Source organism: Physella acuta, unplaced genomic scaffold (genome assembly GCF_028476545.2).
Source record: "Physella acuta isolate Inbredline_101_S28 unplaced genomic scaffold, ASM2847654v3 ptg000764l, whole genome shotgun sequence".
NCBI classification, from domain to species: Eukaryota; Metazoa; Mollusca; class Gastropoda; family Physidae; genus Physella; species Physella acuta.
The window spans coordinates 85,934-105,100 of record NW_026732282.1 but is presented as its reverse complement, the minus strand read 5'-3'; the positions used below and the strand labels follow the sequence as shown (position 1 = coordinate 105,100).

The following is a 19,167-nucleotide window of genomic DNA, read 5'->3' as shown; positions in this document are numbered from 1 at the left end:
TCAAGTCTATGATGTAACATGACTGTTCTGAGAGGACCATGTCCTGAAAGGACATCTGTGTCCTACAATCACTACTTACAGTCAAGTCTAAGTCCGAACATGACTATGTCCTGAGAGGACCATGTCCTGACAGGACATCCATGTCCTACAACCAAACTACTTACAGTCACACTTGAGCCCCTGGTGCAGCAGGCCATACAACAACGAGCCGCAGTGGTCGCAGAAGGTGGGGCTGCCGTAGGTGTGGAGCTTGAACTTGTGCAGGTTGGTGGCCTGTGGGGGAGAGAGAGAACCTCTTAGGCGGGGCATGACTAGCATACAAGGCAGGGCCTGGCTATAAGGCGGGGCCTGAATAGCATACAAGGCGGGGCCTGGCTATAAGGCGGGGCCTGACTAGCATTCAAGGCGGGGCCTGGCTAGAAGGCGGGGCCTGACTATAAGGCGGGGCCTGGCTATAAGGCGGGGCCTGGCTAGAAAGCAACGCCTGACTAGCATTCAAGGCAGAAGGTGGGGCTGCCGTAGGTGTGGAGCTTGAACTTGTGCAGGTTGGTGGCCTGTGGGGGAGAGAGAGAACCTCTTAGGCGGGGCCTGACTAGAAGGCAGGGCCTGACTATCATACAAGGCGGGGCCTGACTATAAGGCGGGGCCTGGCTAGAAGGCGGTGCCTGACTATAAGGCGGGGGCCTGACTATCATACAAGGCGGGGCCTGGTTATAAGGCGGGGCCTGGCTATAAGGCGGGGACTGGCTAGAAGGCAACGCCTGACTAGCATTCAAGGCGGGGCCTGACTATAAGGCGGGGCCTGACTATCATACAAGGCGGGGCCTGACACAGTCACAGAAGGTGGAGTATGACACAATAACAAATCGCGTGAACTGGACACAATCACACAAGATGGAGGCTGGTACAATCACTTAAGATGGGTGCTGGTACAATCACACAAGATGGAGGCTGGTACAATCACACAAGATGGAGACTGGTACAATCACACAAGATGGGTGCTGGTACAATCACACAAGATGGAGACTGGTACAATCACACAAGATGGAGGCTGGTACAATCACACAAGATGGGTGCTGGTACAATCACACAAGATGGAGGCTGGTACAATCACACAAGATGGAGGCTGGTACAATCACACAAGATGGAGACTGGTACAATCACACAAGATGGAGGCTGGTACAATCACACAAGATGGGTGCTGGTACAATCACACAAGATGGAGGCTGGTACAATCACACAAGATGGAGGCTGGTACAATCACACAAGATGGAGGCTGGTACAATCACACAAGATGGAGGCTGGTACAATCACACAAGATGGAGGCTGGTACAATCACACAAGATGGAGGCTGGTACAATCACACAAGATGGAGGCTGGTACAATCACACAAGATGGAGACTGGTACAATCACACAAGATGGAGGCTGGTACAATCACACAAGATGGGTGCTGGTACAATCACACAAAATGGGTGCTGGTACAATCACACAAGATGGAGGCTGGTACAATCACACAAGATGGAGGCTGGTACAATCACACAAGATGGAGACTGGTACAATCACACAAGATGGAGGCTGGTACAATCACACAAGATGGAGGCTGGTACAATCACACAAGATGGGTGCTGGTACAATCACACAAGATGGAGACTGGTACAATCACACAAGATGGAGGCTGGTACAATCACACAAGATGGAGGCTGGTACAATCACACAAGGTGGAGGCTGGTACAATCACTTAAGATGGGTGCTGGTACAATCACACAAGATGGAGGCTGGTACAATCACACAAGATGGAGGCTGGTACAATCACACAAGATGGAGACTGGTACAATCACACAAGATGGAGGCTGGTACAATCACACAAGATGGAGGCTGGTACAATCACACAAGATGGAGGCTGGTACAATCACACAAGATGGGTGCTGGTACAATCACACAAAATGGGTGCTGGTACAATCACACAAGATGGAGGCTGGTACAATCACACAAGATGGAGGCTGGTACAATCACACAAGATGGAGACTGGTACAATCACACAAGATGGAGGCTGGTACAATCACACAAGATGGAGGCTGGTACAATCACACAAGATGGGTGCTGGTACAATCACACAAGATGGAGACTGGTACAATCACACAAGATGGAGGCTGGTACAATCACACAAGATGGAGGCTGGTACAATCACACAAGGTGGAGGCTGGTACAATCACTTAAGATGGGTGCTGGTACAATCACACAAGATGGAGGCTGGTACAATCACACAAGATGGAGGCTGGTACAATCACACAAGATGGAGACTGGTACAATCACACAAGATGGAGGCTGGTACAATCACACAAGATGGAGACTGGTACAATCACACAAGGTGGAGGCTGGTACAATCACTTAAGATGGGTGCTGGTACAATCACACAAGATGGAGGCTGGTACAATCACACAAGATGGAGGCTGGTACAATCACACAAGATGGAGACTGGTACAATCACACAAGATGGAGGCTGGTACAATCACACAAGATGGAGGCTGGTACAATCACACAAGATGGAGGCTGGTACAATCACACAAGATGGGTGCTGGTACAATCACACAAAATGGGTGCTGGTACAATCACACAAGATGGAGGCTGGTACAATCACACAAGATGGAGGCTGGTACAATCACACAAGATGGAGACTGGTACAATCACACAAGATGGAGGCTGGTACAATCACACAAGATGGAGGCTGGTACAATCACACAAGATGGGTGCTGGTACAATCACACAAGATGGAGACTGGTACAATCACACAAGATGGAGGCTGGTACAATCACACAAGATGGAGGCTGGTACAATCACACAAGGTGGAGGCTGGTACAATCACTTAAGATGGGTGCTGGTACAATCACACAAGATGGAGGCTGGTACAATCACACAAGATGGAGGCTGGTACAATCACACAAGATGGAGACTGGTACAATCACACAAGATGGAGGCTGGTACAATCACACAAGATGGAGGCTGGTACAATCACACAAGATGGAGGCTGGTACAATCACACACGATGGAGACTGGTACAATCACACAAGATGGAGGCTGATACAATCACACAAGATGGAGGCTGGTACAATCACACAAGGTGGAGGCTGGTACAATCACTTAAGATGGGTGCTGGTACAATCACACAAGATGGAGGCTGGTACAATCACACAAGATGGAGGCTGGTACAATTACACAAGATGGAGACTGGTACAATCACACAAGATGGAGGCTGGTACAATCACACAAGATGGAGACTGGTACAATCACACAAGATGGAGGCTGGTACAATCACACAAGGTGGAGGCTGGTACAATCACACAAGATGGGTGCTGGTACAATCACACAAGATGGAGGCTGGTACAATCACACAAGGTGGAGGCTGGTACAATCACTTAAGATGGGTGCTGGTACAATCACACAAGATGGAGACTGGTACAATCACACAAGATCATCAATTTCTCAGAGAAAAACAAATTGTTAATCACCCTGGCTCAACCAAAGTTTAAGAAATCTGTGTGATCCATTGCGATGAGTTTTAGTGTAATTAAAATAAGGCAGACTGCAGCTAATTAGGCGCTAATTAACAATCATTTTTAACGATTAATTAACGAGAGAATTGATAACGAAGAATCGAAATGGATTTTAACAGTGCAAAATTCATTAATGTTTTTTTTTTTTAATTTGTTGAAAAAATAGACAAACAACGAACATCATTTAATTTTTTTTTAATTTAAAAAGAAGAAAAAAATATCACCCGTAAATAATGAGGATAATATAGCAATATATGTATTTAGCGAAACCCCATGTTATTTATCATAATTGGCAAAATACACACATTATTTATATACACACATATTTATATACAGAAAAGAAAAAAACTTAGTAATAAAAGGTAAATTTTTTTTTACTAGTATTCATTAACTCCAATGTATTAATATTATCGTAACGAAAATTGTATATTCATGTAAATTGTATATTCATGTGACAAATTAGTGTGAGGAAACTTGATAACAATCTGTGGTGTGATATGTGACAATTTAAAAAAGTTCTATTTTAAATGGTTGTTTATAATTAACGAGTGAGGTGGGACTTTGAAAGATGGCAAGAAAAAAGTCACGTGATGAGGCTTATTGTGAACTGTGTGAGTAGAATTTTGTGAAATGTGACGTAGACTAAACTGGCGCGGAGTTTGGTGCGTCTTGTCAATAGAGTAGAAAGATAAATACACGAGTCTTGTTGTTGGGAGATGGTAGGTCTAAGGTTAGACAGGACCTACAGACATGCGTTACTAAGGACCTACAACACATATGTTACTAAGGACCTTCATCGAGTTGTTGCTGAGGACCTACATCGTTGTTGTTACTTCATATAAATTAATGATGACCTACATCACTTATGGATGTTAGATGTGTGACTGAGGACCTAAATCATAAATTAATGGTGACCTACATCACTTACAGATGTTAGATGTGTGACAGAGGACCTAAATCATATATTAATGATGACCTACATCACTTATGGATGTTAGATGTGTGACTGAGGACCTAAATCATATAAATTAATGATGACCTACATCACTTATGGATGTTAGATGTGTGACTGAGGACCTAAATCATATAAATTAATGATGACCTACATCACTTATGGATGTTAGATGTGTGACTGAGGACCTAAATCATATATTAATGATGACCTACATCACTTATGGATGTTAGATATGTGACTGAGGACCTAAATCATATAAATTAATGGTGACCTACATCACTTACAGATGTTAGATGTGTGACTGAGGACCTAAATCATATAAATTAATGATGACCTACATCACTTATGGATGTTAGATGTGTGACTGAGGACCTAAATCATATAAATTAATGATGACCTACATCACTTATGGATGTTAGATGTGTGACTGAGGACCTAAATCATATAAATTAATGATGACCTACATCACTTATGGATGTTAGATGTGTGACTGAGGACCTAAATCATATAAATTAATGATGACCTACATCACTTACAGATGTTAGATGTGTGACTGAGGACCTAAATCATATATTAATGGTGACCTACATCACTTACAGATGTTAGATGTGTGACTGAGGACCTAAATCATATATTAATGATGACCTACATCACTTACAGATGTTAGATGTGTGACTGAGGACCTAAATCATATATTAATGATGACCTACATCACTTATGGATGTTAGATGTGTGACTGAGGACCTAAATCATATAAATTAATGATGACCTACATCACTTACAGATGTTAGATGTGTGACAGAGGACCTAAATCATATATTAATGATGACCTACATCACTTATGGATGTTAGATGTGTGACTGAGGACCTAAATCATATAAATTAATGGTGACCTACATCACTTATGGATGTTAGATGTGTGACTAAGGACCTAAATCATATATTAATGATGACCTACATCACTTATGGATGTTAGATGTGTGACTGAGGACCTAAATCATATAAATTAATGGTGACCTACATCACTTATGGATGTTAGATGTGTGACTGAGGACCTAAATCATATATTAATGATGACCTACATCACTTATGGATGTTAGATGTGTGACTGAGGACCTAAATCATATAAATTAATGATGACCTACATCACTTATGGATGTTAGATGTGTGACTGAGGACCTAAATCATATAAATTAATGATGACCTACATCACTTATGGATGTTAGATGTGTGACTGAGGACCTAAATCATATATTAATGATGACCTACATCACTTATGGATGTTAGATGTGTGACTGAGGACCTAAATCATATAAATTAATGGTGACCTACATCACTTACAGATGTTAGATGTGTGACTGAGGACCTAAATCATATAAATTAATGATGACCTACATCACTTATGGATGTTAGATGTGTGACTGAGGACCTAAATCATATAAATTAATGATGACCTACATCACTTATGGATGTTAGATGTGTGACTGAGGACCTAAATCATATAAATTAATGATGACCTACATCACTTATGGATGTTAGATGTGTGACTGAGGACCTAAATCATATAAATTAATGATGACCTACATCACTTACAGATGTTAGATGTGTGACTGAGGACCTAAATCATATATTAATGGTGACCTACATCACTTACAGATGTTAGATGTGTGACTGAGGACCTAAATCATATATTAATGATGACCTACATCACTTACAGATGTTAGATGTGTGACTGAGGACCTAAATCATATATTAATGATGACCTACATCACTTATGGATGTTAGATGTGTGACTGAGGACCTAAATCATATAAATTAATGATGACCTACATCACTTACAGATGTTAGATGTGTGACAGAGGACCTAAATCATATATTAATGATGACCTACATCACTTATGGATGTTAGATGTGTGACTGAGGACCTAAATCATATAAATTAATGGTGACCTACATCACTTATGGATGTTAGATGTGTGACTGAGGACCTAAATCATATATTAATGATGACCTACATCACTTATGGATGTTAGATGTGTGACTGAGGACCTAAATGATATAAATTAATGGTGACCTACATCACTTATGGATGTTAGATGTGTGACTGAGGACCTAAATCATATATTAATGATGACCTACATCACTTATGGATGTTAGATGTGTGACTGAGGACCTAAATCATATATTAATGGTGACCTACATCACTTATGGATGTTAGATGTGTGACAGAGGATCTAAATCACATATTAATGATGACCTACATCACTTATGGATGTTAGATGTGTGACTGAGGACCTAAATCATATATTAATGATGACCTACATCACCTACAGATGTTAGATGTGTGACTGAGGACCTAAATCATATATTAATGGTGACCTACATCACTTATGGATGTTAGATGTGTGACAGAGGATCTAAATCATATATTAATGATGACCTACATCACTTATGGATGTTAGATGTGTGACTGAGGACCTAAATCATATAAATTAATGATGACCTACATCACTTATGGATGTTAGATGTGTGACTGAGGACCTAAATCATATAAATTAATGGTGACCTACATCACTTATGGATGTTAGATGTGTGACTGAGGACCTAAATCATATATTAATGATGACCTACATCACTTATGGATGTTAGATGTGTGACTGAGGACCTAAATCATATATTAATGATGACCTACATCACTTATGGATGTTAGATGTGTGACTGAGGACCTAAATCATATATTAATGATGACCTACATCACTTATGGATGTTAGATGTGTGACTGAGGACCTAAATCATATATTTATGATGACCTACATCACTTACAGATGTTAGATGTGTGACTGAGGACCTAAATCATATATTAATGATGACCTACATCACTTATGGATGTTAGATGTGTGACTGAGGACCTAAATCATATAAATTAATGATGACCTACATCACTTATGGATGTTAGATGTGTGACTGAGGACCTAAATCATATAAATTAATGATGACCTACATCACTTATGGATGTTAGATGTGTGACTGAGGACCTAAATCATATAAATTAATGATGACCTACATCACTTACAGATGTTAGATGTGTGACTGAGGACCTAAATCATATATTAATGGTGACCTACATCACTTACAGATGTTAGATGTGTGACTGAGGACCTAAATCATATATTAATGATGACCTACATCACTTACAGATGTTAGATGTGTGACTGAGGACCTAAATCATAAATTAATGGTGACCTACATCACTTATGGATGTTAGATGTGTGACTGAGGACCTAAATCATATAAATTAATGATGACCTACATCACTTACAGATGTTAGATGTGTGACTGAGGACCTAAATCATATAAATTAATGATGACCTACATCACTTACAGATGTTAGATGTGTGACTGAGGACCTAAATCATATATTAATGGTGACCTACATCACTTATGGATGTTAGATGTGTGACTGAGGACAGGCGTTTTAACTCCCGCGTGCAAGACCTCCACATACAGTGAGTACCACGTGACCTACAACCGTGAGTGGAATATACTGGAAGTCTGATTCAAACTGTTAGTGAGTTAGTGAGGACCCTGAGATACCAGTTAGATTAAACTGGGACCCTGAGATACTGGAACACTGAGATACTGGTACCCTGAGATAACAGTGAGGTTAAAATGGGACCCTGAGATACTGGGACTGAGATAGTGGGACCCTGAGATAATGGGACTCTGAGATAGTGGGACCCTGAGATACTGGGACTGATAGTGGGACCCTGAGATAATGGGACTCTGAGATAGTGGGACCCTGAGATACTGTGACCCTGAGATAATGGGACTCTGAGATAGTGGGACCCTGAGATAATGGGACTCTGAGATAGTGGGACCCTGGAAACTGTGACCCTGAGATAATGAGACATTGAGATACTGGGACTCTGAGATACTGGGACCCTGAGATAGTGGAACCCTGAGATACTGGGACCCTGAGATACTGGGACTCTGAGATAATGAGACATTGAGATACTGGGACTCTGAGATACTGGGACACTGAGATACTGGGACCCTGAGATAGTGGGACCCTGAGATACTGGGACTCTGAGATACTGGGACCCTGAGATATTGGGACCCTGTAATACCAGGGAGATTAAACTATCTAGGTCAATCCTGTGATTTCTTTTTCAAAAGTCGATCGAATGTTAAAAATACATCTGTGTCACATGCAAAAACACAAACGTAAAACACAATAATTGTATTAAAGCTTTAGGTGCTAACTGTTAAATAACTATAAATATTGGCATGCAATTTAAGGGAAAAAAATAGAAAAAAATATTTGTCGAGTCATTCATATAACCTGTTCTATTTTGTATTTATATTTCCTTTGTTCTGAATTTTATGTTGACATTTTGTTCCATTAAATATTTTTTTCGTGCTGTCAATGTTTAAAATTAATGTTAGATCAAACATTTCCAGCCCTTTCAATTAAATTTTTTTCGATGCTCAACCAGAACAGAAAATAAGTGTTTAACAACATTTTTTTCTTGAACTTTCAAGTAAGTGTTAAATTGTTTTACCACCTCCATGAGTGCGTGTAGTATTGGATGTAGCTCTCTCTCTATATATATTTCCACTCACGTTCAAAGATTACGATTTTGCCAAACGTTACGTGAGATAGCGAGTTACAGCACACTGACTAGGCACTGACCCATCAACCACTAGAATGGGCTGGTCAACATGTTAAGTCTCACCAGCAAGATCCTAACTAAGGGCTCTAGAAATGTTTTCAAATCTGAAGATGATTTGCTATAGTTACACAAGGAGGGGGGGGGGGGGGTAGAGGGTCAGTGACTAAAATAAAACAGAAAATTAATACTGTCATATTTTTCTAATGTAGAACATTTGCTCTTGTGTTAAGACATTTGATTTGGTCTTTGTGTGGATATAGATAAGTTATTTAAATGTAAAGAAATAAAAACAAAACCCCGAAAACTAGGCTATAAAATATTCTAGCGTTAGGTGATCAAAGTGAACACAAGCATTAGAGTTGTCTGCCGTGGTATGCTTACCTTTCTATACATCTGAAACAATAAGGTCAAAGTTCAGCCGGCACGTGCAGGACACAAACAATGAGGTCAAAGTTCAGCTACCAAGTGCAGGACACAACAAACATTGGGGTCAAAGGTCAACCACCATGTGCAAGACACAACAAACATTTAAGGTCAAAGTTCAGCCAGCACGTGCAGGACACAACAAACATTGGGGTCAAAGGTCAACTACCATGTGCAAGACACAACAAACATTTAAGGTCAAAGTTCATCCAGCACGTGCAGGACACAACAAACAATAAGGTCAAAGTTTAGCTTCCACGCGCAAGACACAACAAAAAACAAAGGTCACAGTTGATCCATCTCTTTCATAATACAACAACCGTACAGATAGGATAAGGTCATAGTTCAACGACCGTGTACGAAACACAGTTGACCACACGTAAAACAATCAAACAAACAAACAAACACACACACAGGTCAGTGAGCACGTGCAGAACACACATGTTAGCCTGACCAGCAACACACCCATCCATGCAGCACACTACACACCCATCCATGCAGCACACTACACACCCATCCATGCAGCACACTACACACCCATCCATGCAGCACACTACACACCCATCCATGCAGCACACTACACACCCATCCATGCAGCACACTACACACCCATCCATGCAGCACACTACACACCCATCCATGCAGCACACTACACACCCATCCATGCAGCACACTACACACCCATCCATGCAGCACACTACACACCCATCCATGCAGCACACTACACACCCATCCATGCATCACACTACACACCCATCCATGCAGCACACTACACACATTTGAGTCAGATAAGCCGGCGGACACACCACACGGACGGGGATCGAAACACGGCCGGAAAACAAAGCGGACCATCTAACGCCACGGTGGTACACGCCAATCAAGGGATCAATACTTAATTACACTAATGAAAACATTTTTTCCCCTCTGATCAGCCTGTCTTGCACGATTCATTAATTAAAGTTATAAAAATAAAATGCATCAGTAATTCTACGGCTTCTGTAATTTGACGAAATTATTGTTAGATTATAGTACATTAACATTAGCGACTGAACTAAATTTAGTCATATCGCTTGAGTCCAAATAGAAGTCCAAATAGAAGATCACACAAAACACCTGCGGAGATTTTGTAGAAACCCTAATGATTTCACAAGGATGGTGCCATTGTAATAGAACATACACATCTGTCAGTTACTCGAAATATATCAAGTTTACGGTTACATTGTTCGGCATCACGTGTTGCTATGGTTACCTACTTACAGTTAATAAATGAAACTATCCGTTTAGCTGAATTCTAGCTGCCCCCGTCACCCTCCACTAATTGAAGATTGGTTCAGTTTGGTTTTGAGACCTGCGAGGAAAAAGCCGGGATATTCTGGCAGTGTGTGGAGGTGATGATCACCCATGTGTATGTGTGTATGTGTGTGTGTATGTTAGTGCGTGCGTGCCAATAAATTTGATATCACCAGTCTGTATGTGTGTATTTCACATATTTCGTTCATAATGTGGGTAACTGTCTTAAGGTATGGACACCTGTCATTAGATTTAGAAGTTGACATGTGTCATCAAAAATTGGCATGTGTCATTGGGAGTGGACATGTGTCATTGGACATGTGTCATTGAACATGTGTCATTGGACATGTGTCATTGAACATGTGTCATTGGACATGTGTCATTGGACATGTGTCATTGGACATGTGTCATTGGACATGTGTCATTGGACATGTGTCATTGGACATGTGTCATTGGAAGTGGACATGTGTCATTAGTGGACATCTCTCACTGAAATCTTTAAGGACATCAAGACCAGACCTCTTGAAAAAAAGATTTAACAAACGTTTGCTCACCCTCCCCCCCCACCCCTCGGGGGACGTCTTTAAACGCCGCGCACCAGTCAATGTAAACACAGCCACCCGCGGCGCGTGTCTACCCGGGTGAAAGGCTGTCCCGCGGGACGGGGGAGGGGACGGAGCTGACAGACCGTCGGGACGCGGTGACGTTTTGGAGCGGAAACACGTCAAGAGAACTGTTTTATAAGGGGAAATAACTGTCTCGTTTTCTAAACTAATTATTACAAATAAACACATACGTGTGTGTTACCCCCCCCCCCCCCTCCATCCCAAGATGTAATCATTTGATTTATAAAACTCCACGAACATTCTGTAATGTGAAGTATTTCAATCCCGGATGTTTTCATTTTATTTCAATAGACGCTAAGAAATTCATTTCAGAAAAACAGATATTCTTTAAATAACGCGGCACATTATTTAATTTTTTTTTTAAACTTCATGTCGAAGCAACCGACTAATATATACAAAATAAACTGAGTTAATGCTGAGAGAAAAATCTTGTTTATATATAAACTTCCTGCCTGCTTAAGATGATTTCTGGAAACATTATTCAACAAGACACTTGTTTGCCGTATGTCTGTTTTCATAAGACTTTAAAAAATAAAATCTGGAGTTTAACGAAATTATTTTATCATGATCATCTTGTCTCGTTCGTGCCAAAGACACATGGGGCAGATGAAGTAGAGTTCATCTGTTTCAATGACCGCGGCATACAGGGGATAATGTGATCAGTACTATGCCTTGTTGATTTTGTTTTCCCTAACGTGAGTCAGGTACCCATCAGAGCTGGGTTAACTCAGGGACGTCCCTATAGACTAGGGCCCGGGATCCGAACACGAGACTTTCGGGTTCGTAGTCTAGCGTGTACCAATCTGTTACACACAGGAAGAGGGTTCTTGTTTCTAAAGTCCAGTTTTGTGTCAGTGTTGTTTTTGTTTCTGTTGAAAGCACTTTTAAAGAGTCAAAGTTGGCTTTTTTCTTCGTTCTTAATTGTATAGGCTGGTATTAGAGGGAATTTCCTCCCAACAAAGTATTACATGTCAACATCTAGTCTGCGCCTTAATTTATTCAATTTATTTAATCAATTTATTTATTCAATTTATTCAATAACGGTAACGACAGTAGACACGGACTCAGCCTGTTTGTCTTTTCTGGATTTGCTTCCATTGTCTGGGTCCATCCAAGAACAATCTGCAAGGCAGTTGTTGTTTGATTTTGGAGTTTTCTGTCCTAGATGGGTTGATGTCCCCAGCTAACGAGCCTCATCTGCCCGGGGGTCTGAATTCGGAGTTAGCTCATATATGTTCACCCAACCACCCCCACCCTCCCCACACACACAATATCATCCCCTTAGCGATATCAATACAGTTTTAGCTTCAACTTCGATACAGGCCGCTGATTCTGTTTTAAGTTAAATGGCTATCGCATTTTTGTTTCGTTTCAATAAGCGAATGGCCAGTCGCATGCCGCGCCAAGAGTGCAAGGCATAAAAACAAACAAATGTCGCTTGATCAATGAAGAAGGTTGACAATAGGAAAGCTGTTTGTCAGAATGTATCCAGATCTAACATAACAAAAAAAGTTTTTAGCGGCTAAAGTGTGAGGCAGGTCTAAATTGAAGAGGAAGTGGCGTTATAAAAATGTTTGGCTCGCAGAGAATACAAAGCTAAAAAAATCGTAGAGGCTTCAAACATTGAGACGTGGTTATAGAGTGGGTGTGGTTGTGGTTATAGAGGGGGTGTGGTTGTGGTTATAGAGGGGGTGTGGTTATAGAGTGGGTGTGGTTGTGGTTATAGAGTGGGTGTGGTTGTGGTTATAGAGGGGGTGTGGTTATAGAGTGGGTGTGGTTGTGGTTATAGAGTGGGTGTGGTTGTGGCTATAGACGGGTGTGGTTGTGGTTATAGAGTGGGTGTGGTTGTGGTTATATAGTGGGTGTGGTTGTGGTTATATAGTGGGTGTGGTTGTGGTTATATAGTGGGTGTGGTTGTGGTTATAGAGTGGGTGTGGTTGTGGTTATAGAGTAGGTGTGGTTGTGGTTATAGAGTGGGTGTGGTTGTGGTTATAGAGTGGGTGTGGTTGTGGTTATAGAGTGGGTGTGGTTGTGGTTATAGAGTGGGTGTGGGTGGGGTTGTAGAGTGGGTGTGGTTGTGGCTATAGAGGGGGTGTGGTTATGGTTATAGAGTGGGTGTGGGTGGGGTTGTGGTTATAGAGTGGGTGTGGTTGTGGCTATAGAGGGGGTGTGGTTATGGTTATAGAGTGGGTGTGGGTGGGGTTGTGGTTATAGAGTGGGTGTGGTTGTGGCTATAGAGGGGGTGTGGTTATAGAGTGGGTGTGGTTGTGGCTATAGAGGGGGTGTGGTTATAGAGTGGGTGTGGTTGTGGTTATAGAGTGGGTGTGGTTGTGGCTATAGAGGGGGTGTGGTTATGGTTATAGAGTGGGTGTGGGTGGGGTTGTGGTTATAGAGGGGGTGTGGTTGTGGTTATAGAGTGGGTGTGGTTGTGGTTATAGAGGGGGTGTGGTTATGGTTATAGAGTGGGTGTGGTTGTGGTTATAGAGGGGGTGTGGTTATGGTTATAGAGTGGGTGTGGTTGTGGTTATAGAGGGGGTGTGGTTATGGTTATAGAGTGGGTGTGGGTGGGGTTGTGGTTATAGAGTGGGTGTGGTTGTGGTTATAGAGGGGGTGTGGTTGTGGTTATAGAGTGGGTGTGGTTGTGGTTATAGAGTGGGTGTGGTTGTGGTTATAGAGGGGGTGTGGTTATGGTTATAGAGTGGGTGTGGGTGGGGTTGTGGTTATAGAGGGGGTGTGGTTGTGGTTATAGAGTGGGTGTGGTTGTGGTTATAGAGGGGGTGTGGTTATGGTTATAGAGTGGGTGTGGGTGGGGTTGTGGTTATAGAGTGGGTGTGGTTGTGGCTATAGAGGGGGTGTGGTTGTGGTTATAGAGTGGGTGTGGTTGTGGTTATAGAGTGGGTGTGGTTGTGGTTATAGAGTGGGTGTGGTTGTGGTTATAGAGGGGGTGTGGTTATGGTTATAGAGTGGGTGTGGGTGGGGTTGTGGTTATAGAGGGGGTGTGGTTGTGGTTATAGAGTGGGTGTGGTTGTGGCTATAGAGTGGGTGTGGTTGTGGCTTTAGAGGGGGTGTGGTTATAGAGTGGATGTGGTTGTGGTTATAGAGTGGGTGTGGTTGTGGTTATAGAGTGGGTGTGGTTGTGGTTATAGAGTGGGTGTGGTTATGGTTATAGAGTGGGTGTGGTTATAGAGTGGGCGTGGTTATAGAGTGGGCGTGGTTGTGGCTATAGAGTGGGCGTGGTTGTGGTTGTGGTTATAGAGTGGGTGTGGTTGTGGTTGTGGTTATAGAGTGGGTGTGGTTGTGGTTGTAGACGGTTTTGGGTTTGGCTGTGGCTGTAGACGTGTATTTAGATGTGGCAATAGATAGGTGTATGTTGTAATGTCGCAACAGGCGGGAGTATCTTGTAGTGTGGCGTTAGTAAGAAAAAAATTCACGTCAAAACCTCCGATGCTGAAGATGTTGCGGACGACAGTGAGGATGGTGTTAGGCTAGGCTGATTGATTTTTGGCTTAATGTTGATCAAGCTTTTACACACCCGCCCACGGGACTTCAAATCTACATATCGATGTGGGGTAAGAAGCAATTAGCGTCTGTCTCAAATTTTCACCACCAACTAGGTCTTGTGCTCAGGTTACTGACATTCAATGTTTATAATTTTTGTTGTCATTAAAAAAAAGTACATGTCTGGATTCACTGCAGTGAACTATGAATGTTAGTCAAGTTACTGAAGTCATTGGTATCTGCAAATATACTCAGTTCTCAAAAAAAAAAAAAGGATTTCGTTTAAAGAATGCGTAGGGATAGAGGGCTGAGCAGTGAGCAGTACTCACTAAAAGGCAGATTTGTGTTGAAACGTAGATGTTATGAAAGTCAACTTTTAACTGACAAATCTTATCGGCTACAAAAGTGCACAGATTTACAAATGTTCATGGCATAGCTGAAAAAAATCTCCATCTTTTCGCCACGTCCCCCCCCCCGAATTTTTCTTTTATGTAATTGTGAGAAAATAAAAACAACAACCCCTCTGAGTGTACGTTCTCAGCTGTGTTTATTTTTAAAATGAAAGTACACAATTAGAAAACAGCGTCAGATGGGCGTACGAATCAACAATTTATTTAGAAGGGAATGTGGCGAGGTTAGGTTAAGTGTGGCGAGGTTAAAAGTGGCGAGGTTAGGTTAAGTGTGGCGAGATTAGGTTAAGTGTGGCGAGGTTAGGTAAAGTGTGGCGAGGTTAGGTTAAGTGTGGCGAGGTTAGGTTGAGTGTGGCGAGGTTAGGTTGAGTGTGGCGAGGTTAAGCTAAGTGTGGCGAGGTTAGGTTAAGTGTGGCGAGGTTAGGCTAAGTGTGGCGAGGTTAAGTGTGGCGAGGTTAGGCTAAGTGTGGCGAGGTTAAGTGTGGCGAGGTTAGGTTAAGTGTGGCGAGGTTAGGTTAAGTGTGGCGAGGTTAGGTTAAGTGTGGCGAGGTTAGACTAAGTGTGGCGAGGTTAGGTTAAGTGTGGCGAGGTTAGGTTAAGTGTGGCGGAGTTAGGTTAAGTGTGGCGAGGTTTTGTGTGGCGATGTTAGGTGTGGCGAGGTTAGGTTAAGTTTGGCGAGTTTAGGTTAAGTGTGGCGAGGCTAGGCTAAGTGTGGCGAGGCTAGGTTGAGTGTGGCGAGGTTAAGCTAAGTGTGGCGAGGTTAGGTTAAGTGTGGCGAGGTTAGGCTAAGTGTGGCGAGGTTAAGTGTGGCGAGGTTAGGCTAAGTGTGGCGAGGTTAAGTGTGGCGAGGTTAGGTTAAGTGTGGCGAGGTTAGGTTAAGTGTGGCGAGGTTAGGTTAAGTGTGGCGAGGTTAGGTTAAGTGTGGCGAGGTTAGACTAAGTGTGGCGAGGTTAGGTTAAGTGTGGCGAGGTTAGGTTAAGTGTGGCGGAGTTAGGTTAAGTGTGGCGAGGTTTTGTGTGGCGATGTTAGGTGTGGCGAGGTTAGGTTAAGTTTGGCGAGTTTAGGTTAAGTGTGGCGAGGCTAGGCTAAGTGTGGCGAGGCTAGGTTAAGTGTGGCGAGGATATGTTTAGTGTGGGGATGTTAGGTTAAGTGTGGTGAGGTTAGGCTAAATGCGGTAAAAAATGGCGAATGTCTAGTAGAAAAATGTAGCACTTTGTTGTAGCACCACTAAGTTTGGTATAGTCTGCAGAACAACCACTTGTGGTGTAGCGTGTAGCACCACAGGTTTGGTGTGTGGCACCATAAATTTGATGTAGCCTATAGCATCACAAATTTGATGTAACCTGCATACCTCTACTGAGAACCATCACGGTAACTACCACCACATTTTCCTATTACCCAACACTTAAAAGCTTCACCTACATCCACGTGTATTGGCCTACATTACATCCAGGTAGCCAAGTCTAGCAACACACGGGTGCATTCTACCCGCCCTCTAATTAAGTTTTAATTAGTGGAAGATTTTTCTCTTTGGTTTACAACACACCAGGAGAATCAGACGAGTTGTCCTAAATGTCACATTGATGTCTGTTCGTTTTCCAGACGCCGGGTATAATGAAACCACGTACGTCAAGCATGAAACTTATACTTTTGTAATGAATACGGAGAAAACATTTTAAACGTATTATTTTTCAAATTAGAAAAATAAATATAAATCAATACGTAACTCATTATCTGTTTTATACATTCAGCATTTATTTTATCAAAACTAAATTATAAATATACCTTTATAAATTTTTATGAATATATGAAACACTACACTAAGAAAAGAATTTATTTACAGCAGACAAATCTAAAGTGTCAGAATCTAACAGTTTCATTAGTTCGTTTGTAGGTCACATGGGTCAAGGTCCAAATGTGATTCGTAGTGATGACGTAGTCTAGCCCCTTTTGACAGAGCGGAGGTTCGTATGAAAAACTCGCGAGACAGCGATAAAAAAACCCCTCATACCATAAATGACATCGATTAGCTGAATGACACGAAGTTTGACATTTCCAGACTTTTGAATGTCAACAGAAAGTCGAGACCCATGAAATCACTCGGCCTGATTGATAAGATGAAAACGATAATCGATGATGTATCGATTAGTTTTAAGCTTTAGCTCTACGTTTGGTCTAGGGATTCTAAAAGCGAAAGACAAGAGATGATCAATCGCATCGGATTTGTGAAGATATTGGCTGGTTTGGGAACACAAAATCTCAAGTAGTGACTGGATTTCGCGATCTATGTGGTGTATCGCAACAGAACTATATTGCCAGTAGTATTTCGCACCAGTAGTATATCGAACCAGTAGTATATCGAACCAGTAGTATATCGAACTAGTAGTATAGCGAAGTAGCAGTATATCGAACTAGTAGTATATCGAAGTAGTAGTATATCGAAATAGTAGTATACTGCACAAGTAGTATATCGAAATAGTAGTATATCGAACTAGTAGTATATCGAACTAGTAGTATTTCGCACTAGTCATAGTTGTCCAAAAATGGAAATCTTCAGGGTGGGAGGGAGAAAGGGAGGTATGAGAAGTGACCACAGGACAGCAACAAGACCACATGACACGTGACCGTGCTGTCATATCCGGGATACGGCACAGACCATCACGTAACCGAATTTTATCCTAACTTTTGTCGCGTCTAACACAATTTCTTAAAGCGTTAGTGGCGTAGACTGGGGAGGGGGGGGGGGAAGTTACAGCATCAAGAATAAAAGGTTGCAGCATTTGTAATGTAGACGACAGGTAGACAGAAAAAAAACCAGAGACACAATACTAGTCAATAAATCCCGCAATGCATATCAGGCTACGGCGTAAGAAAAAAACATTTTGAATCCTGTTCTTTGTGTAAACACTGTGACCAAGAAGGATGATAGAAAAATAAAGTTTTACTTTTCTTAACAAATTTGTGTTCTTGAATATTTTTTTTCTTTTAAAGTATTAAACCGTGGCCTTGTGGAGAGGAAATATAAGCAGGGAAAACAAACCTGTAGAAGTATTACAATCTACACACACACACACACACACACACACACACACACACACACACACACACACACACACACACACACACACACACACACACACACACACACACACCCTCTCCCACACCAAGCCGGTAGGGTAACGCCGAAGTGTGAAGCTAGCAACACCACCAGTACAGAAGCCACAAGGAAAAGTTTATTTTAGGAAAACCCGATGCTCGCTACGGCGGCTGATCCTGGGGTTGAAGATCCATTAAGGAAAAAGGTGAGTGAGTGGGGAGGGAGGGGGGGGGGGGCATGAGTTTGGGGAATACCGTCTCAGATACTGTAAAGAAATATTTTCGTTTTATCTGAAGACGACGATCCTTAACGTCCATATTTAAAAAAAAAAAGTCAACACATAGAAGAGACTTAACGATCATATTTAAAAAAAAAAAAAAAAAAAAAAAAAAAAAAAACCAACATTTAGAAGATCCTTAGCGTTCATATAAAAAAAACCCAACATGTAGAAGTTCCCAGTTGGTCTTGAAGGTAGTTCCTGGCACCAGAGGGTTTAGCTGTGGCCCTTCAAACAAGTTGGCCACTCACAGATAAGATTGGCCGCCATTGAGATCGGCGACTAAAGTAGATTCGTCTTCGGCCACTTCACACTTAGGTAGATAGAAGGAGATGGGGGGGGGGGGGTGCGAATCTTTCAAGCAGT

At 41.9% G+C, this 19,167-nt stretch overlaps 1 protein-coding gene across 1 annotated transcript in view; it reads right to left on the bottom strand.

Annotated features, from left to right (window-relative positions):
• Positions 1–19,167, bottom strand: part of LOC131950448 (calcium-dependent protein kinase C) — a gene marked incomplete at its 5' end in the record, with an annotated part of 99,928 nt that overhangs the window by 36,490 nt on the left and 44,271 nt on the right. The window contains one exon of the mRNA XM_059312602.1: positions 165–273. Within this exon, the coding sequence (XP_059168585.1) occupies positions 165–273 (109 nt within the window). The remainder of the gene's footprint in view (positions 1–164; positions 274–19,167) is intronic.